The following is a 16,554-nucleotide window of genomic DNA, read 5'->3' on the forward strand; positions in this document are numbered from 1 at the left end:
CTATCGAAATGTAGAAGAAATTTTTCAAATCGGACCATTCGTTAAAAAGTTATGCGTGATCAAAGTTTCTATCTCCATCTCCCTCGCACTCCCTTTACCTGAGTAACGGGTATCTGATAGTCGGAGCATCCGACTATAGCGTTCTCTCTTGTTAAAGGTAAACTCTAACTAAATACACAAGTTACACGTGTTGCTCCTGTTACAATATTATTTTTTTTATTGTGCAATGGCATCAGTGCGGTCATCGCTTTTTCCTGACGATGATTGGGATAAGGAGAAGAAGTCCTTAAGGGTCGAGCGAGCATGTTCTACTCGCTACCAAACAACGGTGGGCATCGCATTTGGGAGGCAAACTAGAAAATTGGATATTCCGATCCATGACAAGCGATCTTTGTTGGGCAAGAATGTGAAACGTCACCACGACGATCAGCAGTGTACAGGGGACTTTGATGAAAAATAAAATAGCCGGTACTTCACATACAAGCCCAAGTATGACGATCGCGATATTTGTCTAAAAGATCCAAGCTAAACCAAATTTATTGTTCCTATGTAATAGTTTATTAATTATTATTATGACATACTACTTACTATTTACCTGTAAAACGCGCTTGAAAGTAGATACACTCCGATATAATCGCCGGCTTAAAAATGAAATCTCAAAACTAATCGACTACCAAAATAACGCTCTGGAAGCAGCCTACTTTGTTAAGTAATATTTCCTTTTGTAACGTAACTCTTGATCAAAAGCTTCTCCTCACAGAGTGATGTCATACACCACACTGTGGCCAACCTATCATAGTAATATGAAAATAGACAATACTGGCCGAAAATTTTACCGGCTGTCGGAAAGGGAACAGACCCGTTTTGACTTTATTTTGACACATGACTTCTCCTGAAAGTGGGTTGTATATTTGTTCTAACAAGTATTATGCCATCGAAGGGCAGCACTATCTCATGGAAAAATGTTTTCAAAACAATGCCAATATATTGCAATTTAAAATGATAAATAATTTATGGTATTAATATGCGTATTCACCCCATAATAAAATAAAAAACAAATTTCACAGACAAAGATTTGCAACCTTTGTTGCAATGCAAAATGTCGCAAAGTTTGCCCAGACTCTAAAGAAACCGGAATAATTTTGCAATGTTAATTTATGGAATAGTTGGTAGTTTATTTTGCACACTCAAGAAGCAAGGAGCAGGCTAAAAACAGAAACATAAATCGAGGGACAGAAATATACCGAGTGTTCTGGGGTACATTCGATCTGCATAAACAGTTTCCGTTTCCCGGCGACTCATTTACATTGCAAGTATTGGGATTGGGCACTCCTTTTTGGATGTTATGCAAACCAAGAGTAACTTTGGACGTGGAGCCGGCGCTCCAGGTTCCCTATTCCCGGATCCGAATACGAATCCGTATCCGGATCTCCCCTGTCCGAGACCCCATCAACGCAGCCGCACTGTGGTCGGTCTGTCATTTACATTAAATATTAACCCAAAATGCTGATAACCCGCACACATTACAAAACGTGCTGAGGGGGGAGCGGAACTAACGGAAGTGGCTGCGAAAAAATACAAAATGAATTCTTTTTCGGCAGAGTTTATTTTTTGAAAAGCGATGGGAGACGGGCGAAGAAAACCCCAAATTTTTCACTTCACTGAATTATTCATAAATGCAATTTTTAGCCACAAATAAAATATAAGCGAACTCAGACGACGTGGTGGAGGCGTTGGGATGGGAGTGGCAGGGGGCGTGGCTGCGCGGAACTGCAGCTGCGCCCTGTTGTGTTCCTGTCGACTCAGACGTCGTTGCAATATTTAGTGTAAATTAAAAAAAATAATAATAAAAGAATAAGCAGTTGTGCCTGAACTTTTGCGTGAATTATGAACCCTGTTGTCGCAAATATTCTCAAGTTCTGTTGTGTTTAATTTTGTGGAAAATTATAATTTTTTCATATTTTCAGGAGGGAATTATTTAACTTATCATAATTTAAGGAAGGAGTTCTATTTCTTTCCAGCTACGTCAGTGCAATTTGATTCATAATAAAATAAATTTTTTGAAATGCTGAAGGTGATACTCTGAAAAAATCTTAATATTTAAAATGTAAATTTAAAGATTATTTTGAACCTTTCTCAAACCTAAAGTGCTGAAAAAGAAGCAACGCCTTTTTAGCCTGTTTCGCTTGCACACTGAAAATATATCAATCGCATGACATAAAGTATTTTTCCGTCGAAACTTTAGTTGGCCAACTTTGGCATTGAGCACTTAGATGGGAGTTGCCAAACTTTTCGATTTTGCGGCAACTTAAAAATTTGAATTTCAAATCGCCCTGCCCAATGAAACCAACTTGTACTCCCAGGAACTAGCTAACAAATGACTCTACTGCAGGAAATGCACCATGAATGAGTTTTGGGAGGCCAAACTTTGCAGGTGTTAAATACATCTGCATTGGCAGCTCCACAAAAACAGAGAAATCATGCACAGCATAAGTACGTTAAGTTCTGTGGCATCAAACAACCGAGAAGAGCCATTAAAATAATCGCTGCAATAACCGCATTTGGTGCGATTTGGTTGCTTTTGTCTTTCACCTTTTCTGAAGGAAGGAAGCAAAGCAGCGGGAAATTTGCATGCATAAGTTATGCGAAGTTTGGCTGTGGGACGAGCAGCAAACGTAACATATTGACACAGTAAACTGCTTAGATTGTCAAAGTTCGAGGGAGCTTTGGGCTCCTTTCCGCCTTTACCCCCAGCATTTAAGGTGCATTCAAGTTTTTGAGAGTGCGCGCAAACAGTTGGCCAAATCCTAAAGGGATTGCACTGCATATTTCTGGTTCTGGCCCGGCTGCTTCCGCGTGTATCTGTGTGCCAAGCATATGCATTGAAGTCCTGGCCAAGTCAGCACCACGTGTGTGAGAGTGGGTTCGTGTGGCTCACGCACACAGAGCTGCTCTATCGCTGGCAAGAAAGTCCTTTCAGTTCCTTTACTTTTGTGTGATTTTTCTCCCAGGTTTGTTTTTACTTTCATGCCACACCAAATGGTGCTGTGAGAAAAGCCGGAGAGAGTGCCACTATTTCTCTGGCGAAAGCGACAATTTTCCCACCAGCTCTAGGTTGTTCGTTTTTCACATTCACGGGAGAGAAACGGACCATGCGCAGAAATGCGCGAGGGAAAGTCCTTGCGAGACCTCTGGAAAGTGGTGGGACTTTCTCTTTAGAACTGGGAACTTATTCCCTGTTTTTATATGGAGAAATAGAGGTTATTGTTATTGTCGAGGTAGACAGAATTAAACATTTAAAAGACGCCGTCAATCAAGTCTTTGAAAACATGGAAACACCCTGAATTGTTTTCATTTGACGAATTTTATTAATCTGTCCGAAAAGTTGTAAATGTGAGTGCACTGTAACCTATTTTCAATTTATGCAATTAAAAATGTTTTGAGTCACTTATTTAAAAATCTTTTTGGAGAGCAAAAAATGTTACTCCTGTATTTTAAAATGAGTGCTAAAGGTGGTACCCCTTAGTAGAGTTCACATTTTCGAAAATTCGATCGAAAATTCCCAATATATATTACGGTTCTAAGACCCCACAATGTCGGTGAATTTGCCACTCCTGAAAGTCACAGTGGTCGAGTCGTAACAAGTGCCGTGCCCCAAAAACATCCCCTCGACCAGCCGCAAATGAGAGCCCTCAGCTGAACTCTCTTGGCGTAGGTCGTAAACAGCTGCAGCTGATGCGGTCGCCAGGATGTTTGGTCCTTCGGCTCCAACAGCAGCAACAGCAGCCCCAGCATCTCCTGCAGCAGCAGGGCTGTCCAGTTTAACGAGCGTTCCTGACCAACTGCAGCTTATGTGTTCAGGTTACTTGGCCATACGTCCACACACACTAAAGTGGAGGCCAAGATTTATATTTTGTCACACTTACTTGAAACGACTTTGGCTGCCACTTGTTCTGTGCTCTATTGCAGGATGGCGAGGCAGAGGGCTCTCCTGAATTTCCTTCATTGGTTCCATCGCCCTGCCATCATCATCGTCAAGTATATCGTTCTGGTCGCCGTCGAGGGAGTGTAGTCAGCAGCATTTACTTGCTGGCATTAATTTTCCTGCCATTACAGGTGTGGTTTGGCATCGTGGTGCTGCACGGCGAATGCGGTGCGAATCTTCTAACTTTAAATTAATGAAAATGTTAAGTACTTGAATTGGTTAAGTGAAAATACAACTTTTCATTAACAATACAATTTGTATGTAATCAAATAATTTACTTTCTTCATGCAGAACATTAAGAGTCATTTTCAAATACTCAAAATTACTTTCACAAAAAATAAAAATTGACCTTATTAAAAAAATCCCCTACGGCTAAAAGTCGAAAAACCTTAAAAGGATTGTATGTTCTTTTGAAAATAATTTTGCTTCATTAAGTCAAATCCTATACAAATATAGATAAATAAAACCAAGATCTTATTTGTCAAAATTTAAAATAATGCAATTACTGTCGAATGCGACCAATTTTGAATGCAATTTTATTTTACTATGATACAATTTACACACGGTAAAGACTAGTTCTCCGAAAGGCATCCTTTTGTTTTCACTCTTCCTAAGTTGATGAATATTCGTATGCACGCCAAAATAATACACGAAAGCTCGTGAGTCACAGGAGCATCGCTGACGCATTTGAACAGAAGGCAATGTAATGTGCATTTCGCCTTGGCCACTGCACCTGAGTGACTTTAAGCTGCGGCTGCCGCGACGTATGGCGCTGGTAATGATGATTTTGGCCAACGCCAGTGTGGCTGGTACAGTACACACTTTCAAAGTACATTGATACTCGTTCCCTGGCGACCCCACACACGCGTTTTACTCTGCCACTTTTTATTTGCAGCTGCCACTTTTCACGTTTCCCTTTACCGCTTTTTTTGCAGGTGGGACAGGCAGCACATGACTCAATTATCATGGATTGACATTTCGCAAAGGTTTTTCATCAATCAAGTGTGCTTTTGCCGATGCTGCTACTGCTGCTTGTTTTGGTGCAACGCGGCGGATACGTAATGGCTAACAGCAATTGCTAACATTGCACTAGCAATTTATCGTTTTGAGAGCTGGTGTGTGTCTGAACGACCTGGGGAAATAATTTCAGCATTCCATTTTGTTAAATTTATTTACTTTTCGTTGGGGGCTTAATTTCGATTGCATCTGTGGGATAAGCAATCTGTACGTTAAATGGAGTAAATCAAAGTAATGTATGGCTGACTTTAATATAGCCCACAATCCAGGAACGAGTTGATTGATTTTTCAAAATACAATATCAATACAATATCATTTGGAATTTAGATTTTACAAATGTAAGAAAATTAAATATTGTATTGACGATTATTATGTTGCATGCAAATAGCTGCTTAAAATTTAATGACTAAGCAAATATTTGAATTTTGGTCCCAAAAGTATAAACTAATATTAAAGTCTTTTATAATTGAAGAATTGCAATCCATTTAAACATAATATTTATATTATTGTTAGGATCATAAGCCGAGTCGAACGAGTGATGCCAGCTCAGTTTATTTTAAAAATCGTATACGCCCACTTTGACGCTCACAAATCGCGTAAGCCCTATTATAGCGATAAGTTTTTTTGGCTGAATATATTTATTTGGACAAATTTTATTGACACATCGAAAGTGTTCCAAAACAAAAAACATTATTTTAGAAGATATTAAGGTATTATCATGGTCAATGACGTCAACTTTTGCAGTCCAATTTTTGAGGCAAATTTATTTTGAGTTTAGCTTTTAGAGTTCTGTGGGCGGCAGTGTAGGTAGTGACGATGCGCACTGTGAATGTCTGAGAAAGCGACTACTAAATATACACGCAAAACTAAAAATCTGTTTCGATGGTCCGAGCAAAGCGATAACTCGAACGGTATCAATAAAATAAGAAAGGAAAGCTAACTTCGGGCGGAGCCGAAGTTGATATACCCTTGCAGAATACTCTGTAAATTATATTCTCCAAAATTATTCATATGATGCATTCTTAATACTCATAAAAAATCCCAACTTCGTAACTTTAAAACAAGAGAGAACGCTATAGTCGGGTGCCCCGACTATCAGATACCCGTTACTCAGGAAAAGGGAGTGCGAGGGAGATGGAGATAGAAACTTTGATCACGCATAACTTTTTATCGAATGGTCCGATTTGAAAAATTTCTTCTACATTTCGATAGGTATTGATAAACACAATAAAACTGCATTTTTACTTTTCAGAAATATTAAAATTTTTAAAATCGTATTTAAGTGATTGTGGGCGTTAAAGGGGGCGTGGCACCTTTTTGAAACAAACTTGCGCTGCGTAGGAACTCCTAGAATCTGCATGCAAAATGCCAATCTTCTAGCTTTTATAGTTTCCGAGATCTCAGCGTTCATACGGACAGACAGACGGACGGACAGACGGACAGACGGACATGGCTATATCGACTCGGCTAGTGACCCTGATCAAGAATATATATACTTTATAGGGTCGGAAACGCTTCCTTCTAGCTGTTACATACTTTTACACGAATACAATATACCCTTTTACTCTACGAGTAACGGGTATAAACACCAAAGTTATGACATTTCCAATCGTTCAGTTATTTGGCAACTATAGGATATAGTCGGCCGATCCTTATGAAATTTGGTAGGTCAAATATAAAACCCATAGGAAATCCCAGCTTGCTAACTTTACAAACACGAAAGTTATGGCATTTCCGATCAATCAGTTATATGGCAGCTATAGGATATAGTCGGCCGATCCCGGCCGTTCCGACATATATACTGCGTGCAAAGGAAAGAAGGCTGTGTGCAAAGTTTCAATTCGATAGCTTTAAAACTGAGAGACTAGTTTGCGTAGAAACAGACAGACGGACAGACGGACATGGCTATATCAACTCAGGAGGTGATCCTGATCAAGAAAATATATACTTTATAGGGTCGGAGATATACCCTTGCAGAATATTCTGTAAGTTATGGCATTTCCAATCGTTCAGTTATATGGCAGCTATAGGATATAGTCGGCCCATCCTTATGTAATTTGGTAGGATTGATTAGCCAAAAATAAAACTCATAGAAAATCCCAATTTCCTAACTTTACAAAAACCAAAGTTATGGCATTTCCGATCGTTCAGTTATATGGCAGCTATAGGATATAGTCAGCCGATCCGGCTCGTACCGACTTATATACTATCTGCAATAGAAAGACAATTTATGAGAAAGTTTCAAGCAGATAGCTTTAAAACTGAGGGACTAGTTTGCGTAGAAACGGACGGACGGACAGACGGACATGGCTAGATCGACTCTTCTGGTGATGCTGATCAAGAATATATATACTTTACATGGTCGGAAATGTATCCTTCACTGCGTTGCTAACTTTTGATTGGAATTATAATATCCTCTGCAAGGGTATAAAAATTTGGAAGTTGGGGTCGGTGTGAAAAAATGTTCCAGTTTTAGCATGGTTTTATTCTTGTTGACAATATTCGTTGAATGTCACCCCACTTGTTATATATCCATTAACAAATTATTCAAGCAACACGATTTTGGGTTCTTTTCAAAATTTTGGAGTCTTTGTCGGCTTCACAAAAATTCGAAAATAATTTCCTGCAATCATTTTTATCGTGTCAATAAGCAAAGACATATGCAATATGTTGTTGGACTAGATATGCTAATCACGCAAATCACATAAATTGTCTAACAAGAGTCTACAATAGTTCAAATAATTATTTTAATTTTCATAAAGTTCCTCATCTTTTGACATATAACATGAGCAACAGAAACATCCACTTATACCAGTTTATATCAATTAATTCTGACCGGAACTGGCAACACCCTGGTGATATATACCAATTAGTTTGGAAAGTCATTATAACACATCTTTAGGTAAAAAAAAGAAAATATTTTTAATTAATAATTAAGTTTTTAAACAAAAATTTAAAATTATTATGTTAAACTAATCATAACGGTGTAAAATCAACTGCGTTGCTTTGGTTTCAAAAACCAAGTCATATTTGGTAGACGCCTAGTCATGACATTGGAATACTTTTGCAGAAGTTGAATCCAAAACTTCTGATATCAAACAAAAACACCTCTTAACGAGATAAAAATGATATCAATATCAAATTTTGTGACTTTCTATAATGTTTATACTCGACACGTTGCAATAGAAAATGGCTGTATTAGATGAAAAGGAAGGTTTCTTATTTTTTTCTTTTATTCTCAGGTTTTGCGGTTTTTCTCAAAAATCTTATAGTCTTGCCCACAAACTGGCATTTAAATTTATCACGTAAACCATTAAAATTTCATATTTCCTACAAATATTTGTCAGCTTAATCCGCGTAACCCTTTTTGTTGAAAACTTCGCGCTGACTTACTCTTTTCCCCCACACCTCAAGTAATTCCTAACCGGTTTTCCCTGTTCTTGGCCTCAGCAAGCCAATATATTGTTACCTAAACAAACAATAGCGGGAAACAGACGGAAAGCAAATGCAATCACCTGTAACACAAAACTGAATACACAAACAAAACAAAAGGCGAAGGAAATATTTATGCCAGACTTTGATGTTGCCAATTGGGGCAGGCAATCGTGGGGAAAGTTGAAAAGTGAAGGCAACTGGGGTAAGCGTTTCTTTTAATGCCTTGATTATGCAACAATTGAGCAGAAATATGTAAAAATTAAATGGCAACTGAAGCGATTTCGGTGTATGCCCTTAGAAAAGTTTTTCTCCCCCGTTTATTGGTAAATTTCGCTTTTTGTTTAGCTTATTTATGCCTTTTTCTATTTCACTTCACTTGGCTTGGAGGGAAAAGGTATAAAGAGTTACACAAAGTTTATTGTGGCCCCTTCGAAATGTAAATTCCGAGGAAATCTGGGAAAGAGAGTGTGATATTGCGAGTGCCGCCCCCAAAATGGCCGTCAAATTTGTTGGCCCGTTTTTTCTTTATCCTGCGGTTTCTTCTTTTGCTGCCTTACAGAGAAAAAATAATGTAGTGCACTGCGCTTTTCACCTTTGTACAAATAATTCGCTTATACAGGTTGTACGGTTTTGACTATGCTGTTCTTTAAGTTTTTTTTCCAAGGCATTTTTTAAAATTCTCATTTTTAGAAGTAACTTGATCTAAATATAACAACTTTTGTTAGAAAATATTACATAAATTAAGTAAGCGTGTATTTAAATGAACTTTAATTCTCAGTAAAATACAAAAATTGAGTTTTCAGAAAAAAACGAGGACGGAAGCTAACTTCGGCAAGCCGAAGTTTTAATACCCTTGCAGACTTTGACGAAATTGCTAAAAGTGAAAAAGTAGCGAAAGGAATAAGGTATACATAAGTAAACTAGATTTGCATCGTTTCAAGTCAATTGCTTTTATACTGCAAAAATGTCATATACAAAAGGGATACTTTCGCAGCCTTTAACAATTTTTCCTATCTCCTTTAAGATATAGACTTCCGAGCGGCAAGCGCTTTTACCCTAATCAAGATATGCGTAAATAAATAAGAATTGGAAAATTTTATGTTAGTAGCTTACACACTGCGCGAAATATTCTGATAATCATCAAATTTTGACCGATTTCACCCTATTGTTCCTATGGGAGCTATAGGCTATAGACGTCCGATCGGCACGCGCTTTCACCTTGATCAATGTATGCATAAAAAAATAGGATTTGGAAAGATTCATGTCAATAGCTTGTATACTGCGTGAAATATCCTAAAAATCATTAAATTTTAACCGATTTTACCCTTTTGTTCCTATGGGAGCTATAGGATATAGACGTCCGATCGTCACGCACTTTTACTCTGATCAAGGTACGCATAAAAAAATAAGATTTGGAAAGATTTATGTCAATAGCTTTTACACTGCGCGAAATATCTTCCATTCTTGCAAGTTATATCCGATTGTTCCTATGGGAGCTATAGGATATAGACATCCGATCGGGGCGGTTTTCAAACTTGATCTGCGTACACTTGTTTTAGGACGACTGTGAAAGTTTCAGATCGCTAGCTTTTAAACTGAGCTCGCAAACGGTATTGAAACAGACGGACAGACGGACAGACGGACGGACGGACAGACGGACAGACGGACAGACGGACATGGCTATATCGACTCCCCTATTGATCCTGATCAAGAATATATATACTTTATAGGGTCGGAAACGTCTCCTTCACTGCGTTACAAACTTCTGACCAAAATTATAATACCCTCTGCAAGGGTATAAAAAGGTCACACACAGTACGAGGGACTAAAATATATCCAAATGAGATTTCTGATATCTCCTGAGTTGATTTAATGGATTGAAATCATCACTTTTTGTGATTTAAAAACTACACTTCTGTTTTCCGATCGAAGTTGCTTTGGAATTCAAAATTTCCCGCTGTGTTTCATCCATATCCTTGTTCTAGTCAGGACACCAACTTGCAGTGCGATTGTCTGAATGGGGGAGAGTAAATTTTGCGCACAATATGCAAATAATGCTGACAACAATGACGGAAGCTTGGCGACAAGGGTGGAGGTGGGGTTGCCTATAGACCATTAGCATGGACTGCACTGATATACGAATGCCGGAAGATATTCAGGGAAAATATTGGCCATTGTCTGTGGGAGTTTTTTGCCGGAGTAATCAGATATGCTCGCGAAATGTGATGTAAATGTGGGCACATAATGCAGCGAGCGAAAATGGCAACAATTATGTTATTGAGTTAGAAGAATGTAGAAGCGATTTCATATTTATATTTAAAGCACACAACATCTTTTGTGTCTTTGAATGGCAGTTTGCTTGTTGTGTTCAGAAGTCCAAAGCTAGAGCACAGCTTAGTGTCGTTTGGGTCTGGCTATTGTTGGCAGTCTGCTTTTTAACATTCTAAAAATATCTGCAGTCGCGACAAAGAAATCCAATCTACGTTCCCAGCCATCAACGCAGAACAGGTGTATCCAACTTAATCGCTTTTCAATTACTTTAACTTAACCACTTAATTTATTCATCGTATTACAGGTGTCCAAACTGGCAGCTCGCCCAATCAGCGTGCAAAATCCCAGCGAGTCCATTTTGCTAAAAAAAGGTAACGAAAGTATTTTCCAGATCCCCTGCTGGCAAAATCTGTTACACAGAAAAACAACTTTGTAATCCATTGTTTGGTATTTTACCTGACTAACAAATTCTTTTTCAATAACAAACTCAGGAAAATCAATTTTCCACGGAGGAAACTTACAGTTTGTTTGAAATTAACTGCAAATAAATTATTTTCGTACATATAAAAATACGATAAAACACTAAACCCGAACATATGAACTGCCAACCATTTATTAGGCCTACATTTTTTTCCAACTTGAAAGTTACCAGACATTTTGGAGCCGAAATCCTCCCTTTTCTCGCTCTTAAACTGTAAAATGTAACATATATTTGAAATTTGCCAGGTGTATCTCGCTGGAAACCACCACTTAGCCGTCGTCACTCTGCCATTGTGTGCGCCGGAGACTCATCGCTCGCCTCGGCGCCATTAATCCAGGTGAAATGAAAGGTGAGCGATTTTTCCCAAATCCAATTTGTTATAAAAAGCGAGAGGAAGACTGAGGGTGCGAGGATGACATGAGGCCCGGCCATTCTTGGTGCTGATTTCGGTGTGTAACGTAGTGGGAAAAAGCGTTTTAAGAATTTAAACAGCTCAGAGCTGTCAGTCGTGTTGACGTTAAGTGCAGTTTCATTCCATTTATTTGCCGAGCTTATCGCTGCCGAGCGTCTAATGTGTCAGTCCTCGGAGCGACCCATTGATTCTGCATAACTCATTGCCAATTATGCAGATGCAGTTTCCAGGCGCTCGTCAGTTCTCAGCTTTCAGTTTCCTGCTGAGAAATCAATAAGCCCCTTGCAGGGCGGCCACTCGTCAACAAAGGTCGTTAGTTTGATAAACCCTTGGGGCCTCCCATTTTGCACCCAAGAAGAAAGTTGCCAAAGTGTCTCGAGTGCTTTAAACTTCTTCAAACTTCTGGCCGGGCCAAGACGGCGATGATGCTCAGTGCCATTTCCGCGTTTCCTGGTCGACTGACTCTCAAGTGGGAAAGTCGTCCTGGCTCCAGTGGCATTAGACCCAGAGCAGGTGGAGCGGTTTGTGAGGCCAAAAAAAGACCAAAGGTGAGCGCCGCGATAGGTGCACTCAAAGAAAACCTACTTGGCTAAAAAATATATCTCCCTAAGCCCCAGTTTTTCAAACTTTTAAATCAATAATTAACTACGTCGGATGGTGCTAACGAGCAAAACGTTATCATTGTTCAAAAGTTTAGTTTTTTCTTAGAAATGTCTAACAATTTCATAACAATATTAATAATTAATAAATTAATTTACGTAAACATAATAAAATTTATAATTTTGTTAGACCTCATTTGATCATTTTTTCAAGCCCTAAATTTATTGCCGTTTTTGACTTGAAGTGCGCGGAAGGGCTCTGCAGCCACATTTCAAGTACGACCTCTTCGAACGTTCTTCGATAAACTTAATGGCCATTGAGAGTGGCCCTGAACCGCCTGACCCCGCCCCCATTTCCAGCCGCGAAACCGTTAAATGATTATGAAAATTGTTGGCAGCCAGTGACCTCAGGGAGTGGGAAAATTGAATGGTCTGCAGACGGGCTTTGGCAGCTGCCGCAGGTCACGCCCAAACAGTTTTCGAGTGTTTTTCTTTACGTGGGAATTCAAGAACTGCCTGGGAGGACTCTTTTGAGAGCTGCAATGAAAAACTGTGGAATTATGGCAGCATCATTCAATTACGTTTAACAATGCAATTTACATATTTATAACAATTAATCAGAAAGTAATTTAATGATTAAATTATTTATTGATATGGAAACACGCCACAAATCATAAGGAGAAAAAATTATGATTAAGTGTGCTTTTTTATATTATTGCTTAACTTTTTTCACAACTGCGTGAAATAAAGTGCATTAAATTGAATAAGATATCAATTCAAATCGCATAAAACATGCATGCAACCAAAAAGTTGAAAGAAGGTGTATTTTTATTAAATCAAACAATTAAACCCCTTAAAAAAGGTTTCTAGTAGCACCTTATTTTACTTTTAGCCAAAAAAAATAAGAAAGAATCTCTGAAGGTTAAACAAGATTTATAATTAAGTTACAATCTTAATAAATCTTAATTTAAAATAACTATTTTCCTTAATAATATGTAGCAATCTCAAAGTTATTTTTAAGCATTCAAATTTCGTAAATTTTCAAACAATTATATTTATTTTATATTTAAGTGAAATTCCTGCCAGATTTTATTCAACCAAATTTTATTGAAATAGCTGGATTGTGTAACCAAAAAAAAGTTATTTTGCCAATAAATAAATAATTAACTATAAATTGATTCTGAACTATTTGTAAACTTAATCAAGTACTTAAACTAAGCGGGTTAAAATTAAAGTGCACTTGCTGGCAAACACATACTCGAACAAAAGAAATATTCAATCAACTTTTATTAACTTCAATTTGAAATCTATACACGAAAAAAGAAGCAATTTAAAATTTGTCATTGCTTTGGCTCTTCCTGTTGTTGTTCGTTACCAACAGTCATCAATTATGGCCAGCAAAGGCTGGTCGGGGATAAACCGCCCCCGCCTCCGGGTTACGTGCCACGCCCATCCCCCTTTAACCCTCCGTAGGCCCGCTGAAAAAGTGTCACAGGCGGAAGCGTCCAACTAACTAAACTATGCAAATTGGTTATTTTATGGCCGAAACCCTTTTGTTGTTGGCAGCATTATAACACGACAACGCGACAGACAATGCAGTAACAAAAAAGGCGGCGGCGCAATATAATAGAATAGAATGCACTGAAAAAAAATTTAGAGTGAGCAAAGAGTTTTTATATCTTTTGAACTAACGTTTGTATGGGTCACGTTTTCATACTAATATAATGAAATCTGAATTCGAAAACCAATTTTTTAAAAACACTACACAAAGTGAATTGGCTGAGGATTGCATATCAAGAAAATGATTTTTTAAAGTGTAGAATAATAACAAAGAGGAAAAGCAAGGACAACGCCAACTAATGGCACAATTTCGCCAACTAGCTGGATGCGAGTGCGGATGCGGATATGTGAGAATTCAATGAAATGGAAACTAACAAAATCAAATTGATGGAAAAGGCAGAGCACGGATCGGGCTTTAAAGGACATTGGGATGAAAAGAAATCGGCGCAAATCAAACTGAGCAGCGCAGCAGGAAAAATTGGGCCGGCAAAAAAGAGCAGAACAAAAAAGGTTAGCGGAAGCGCAGCGACAAAAGGGCGGCACCGGAGCTTTTCCACCGCCCATCCCTCTGGAGAACAACAAAAGATGTTGGGAAAGCCGAAGGAGTCACGACATGGAACAATGCCTCCGCCTCGGCCTTGGACAGGAGATGAGCGGTGGGTGGTGGGTGGCTGTGGGCCGGCGGAAGTGGGCGGTGCAGGAGGAGGGCGGGTCGGCCAACTAGCGGGGCATAACTCGTGGCCAGCTTCCGTTCAATTTGAAGCCTGTTTGCTGCCCAAGTAGAAGAAAGCCCGAGCGAAAAACAAAAGCGGAAACGAACAGTTGGCGGCCGATTGGAACAATTGCAGCAAAGGCATCAGTCATCAGCGGAGGTAGAAAATAAATGGTAAGCTTACATTCAGCCGAAGCTTAAACACCCTCGCACTTCTAGACTATAAGAAAATTATTTTACTATTTGAACATATTTGTTTTGTGGATATTACCTGTCAGATATTCACATGAAACACTGAACTTCACATATAAATTCGGGTTTCAAAGAGTTCAGTTAATTTGTTTCTTCTATGGTTAATTTTGGTTAACACAATTGGCTTTTTATCAATTAAGTTTATTCAGTTTTAATATGGCACTGACCTTTCAGGTAACGTTAAGTTTATTTCAGCATGAATTCTTCGAATTGACCAATTTTCAAGAACTCGCACCAAATATTCAGCTGAACAAGCACATAAGAAAGCAAAACATTTTTTTCATCAGAAAGTAAATAAAATTATTTTACACATATTGTTGCAGCGCAGATAACATTTTTTTGAATGGATTTTATTAAAGAAGTTTAAACGCGAGCGTGGCAAATATTTGGTTCGAGTTAAATAGAAATTCGAGTTATGAAAAATATGAAAATAAATTGCTTAAAATATAGTTTATTAACGCTGACGCCACTCGGATTGGCTAGATTTATAGGAAAATCGGTTCGGGAAAGTTTAAGTTTAGGTTCGACAGTATCTAATGTTGGGAGTAATATCAGTTAATAAGTTTTATTCATATATTTTTAGAATAACATCTGAAAAATTATTTTTAAAGTGGAAAATCCTAACATTGACAGTTATCATTTACTGCAAAGCCATCTTCTGCTTAAAATTACGTTACCCTCTAAAAGTGTGTAAAAATAAAGCGAATCAAGGCGCAGCGGTGGCAAAAATTAAACAAACATGCTCGACTGCGGAACCGGCAAAAAGCGAGGATAGCGGAGGGGGGAAACTACTTGGCCGCCCATTGTTTGAAGTTATTATTGGTGCAGTCAATCGAGTCGGAGTCCGGCAGCGGACCCAATCATCGGTCCGGCTTGTTATTGCCTTTTCTCCAAGGATATCGCCCGATTTCCCCCTCGCTCATTTCATATAATTTTTTGCCTCCTCCATTTCTGTTTGTCTTTCCTTTCGCAGTTGGCATGTGAGTGTATAATTTGTAAAAATTATTTGCCCTGCTGTCGTCCTGGCTGCTGCTCCTTCTCCTGCTCCTTGATCGTTCTCTTAACATCCTCTGCCGGAAGGGCAAAAAAATATTTTTTCATCATTGCATCATGGGTCGGGACTGAGGACTGGGACAGGAAACGTTGCGGTCGTCGCCTCCAGCAAAAAGGGTTTAAATTTTAAATTAAGCTCCTTTATTGTTGGGTCCGAGAGACTGGGGCGATTTCTCTTGCGGTGATTGTCAAGCCCTTTAATTGCGTGAAGTGACCCAACGACCTGGCTTTAATTGGAGCAAAGATGATTTGCAGATCGATGCTTCGAGTGGACCATTGAGCTGGAGATATGTCAGCATACCACAGCGACTGCCCATCGTCTTGGATCGGAATTTGCTTCAGTTGAGGAATGATTAATAAATATTTGTATTCCCAAAGAAACTGATTTCCTGCTGCACTTAGAAGCCCTGAACTAGAAATGGCATTTTTTGTGAAGTCTAATTTTTATACCCTTGCAGAGGGTATTATAATTTTGGTCAAAAGTGTGCAACGCAGTGAAGGAGACATCTCCGACCCTATAAAGTATATATATTCTTGATCAGGATCACCTCCTGAGTTGATATAGCCATGTCCGTCTGTCTGTCCTTCTGTCTGTTTCTACGCAAACTAGTCTCTCAGTTTTACAGATATCGAACTGAAACTTTGCACACACCCTTATTTCCTTTGCACGCAGTATATATGTCGGAACGGCCGGGATCGGCCGACTATATCCTATAGCTGCCATATAACTGATTGATCGGAAATGCCATAACTTTGGTGTTTGTAAAGTTAGGACGT

The 16,554-nt window shown here is 38.7% G+C and overlaps 1 protein-coding gene across 1 annotated transcript; it reads left to right on the forward strand.

The window, feature by feature from the left end:
• The first annotated feature begins 226 nt into the window (after positions 1 to 226).
• Positions 227 to 896, forward strand: LOC108046059. Its single transcript, XM_044457106.1, is given in 3 exon segments — positions 227 to 547; positions 585 to 709; positions 761 to 896. Coding segments are annotated over 3 exon segments (582 nt in total).
• Positions 897 to 16,554: the final 15,658 nt, after the last annotated feature.

Source organism: Drosophila rhopaloa, unplaced genomic scaffold (genome assembly GCF_018152115.1).
Source record: "Drosophila rhopaloa isolate 14029-0021.01 unplaced genomic scaffold, ASM1815211v1 contig_155, whole genome shotgun sequence".
Taxonomy (NCBI): domain Eukaryota; kingdom Metazoa; phylum Arthropoda; class Insecta; order Diptera; family Drosophilidae; genus Drosophila; species Drosophila rhopaloa.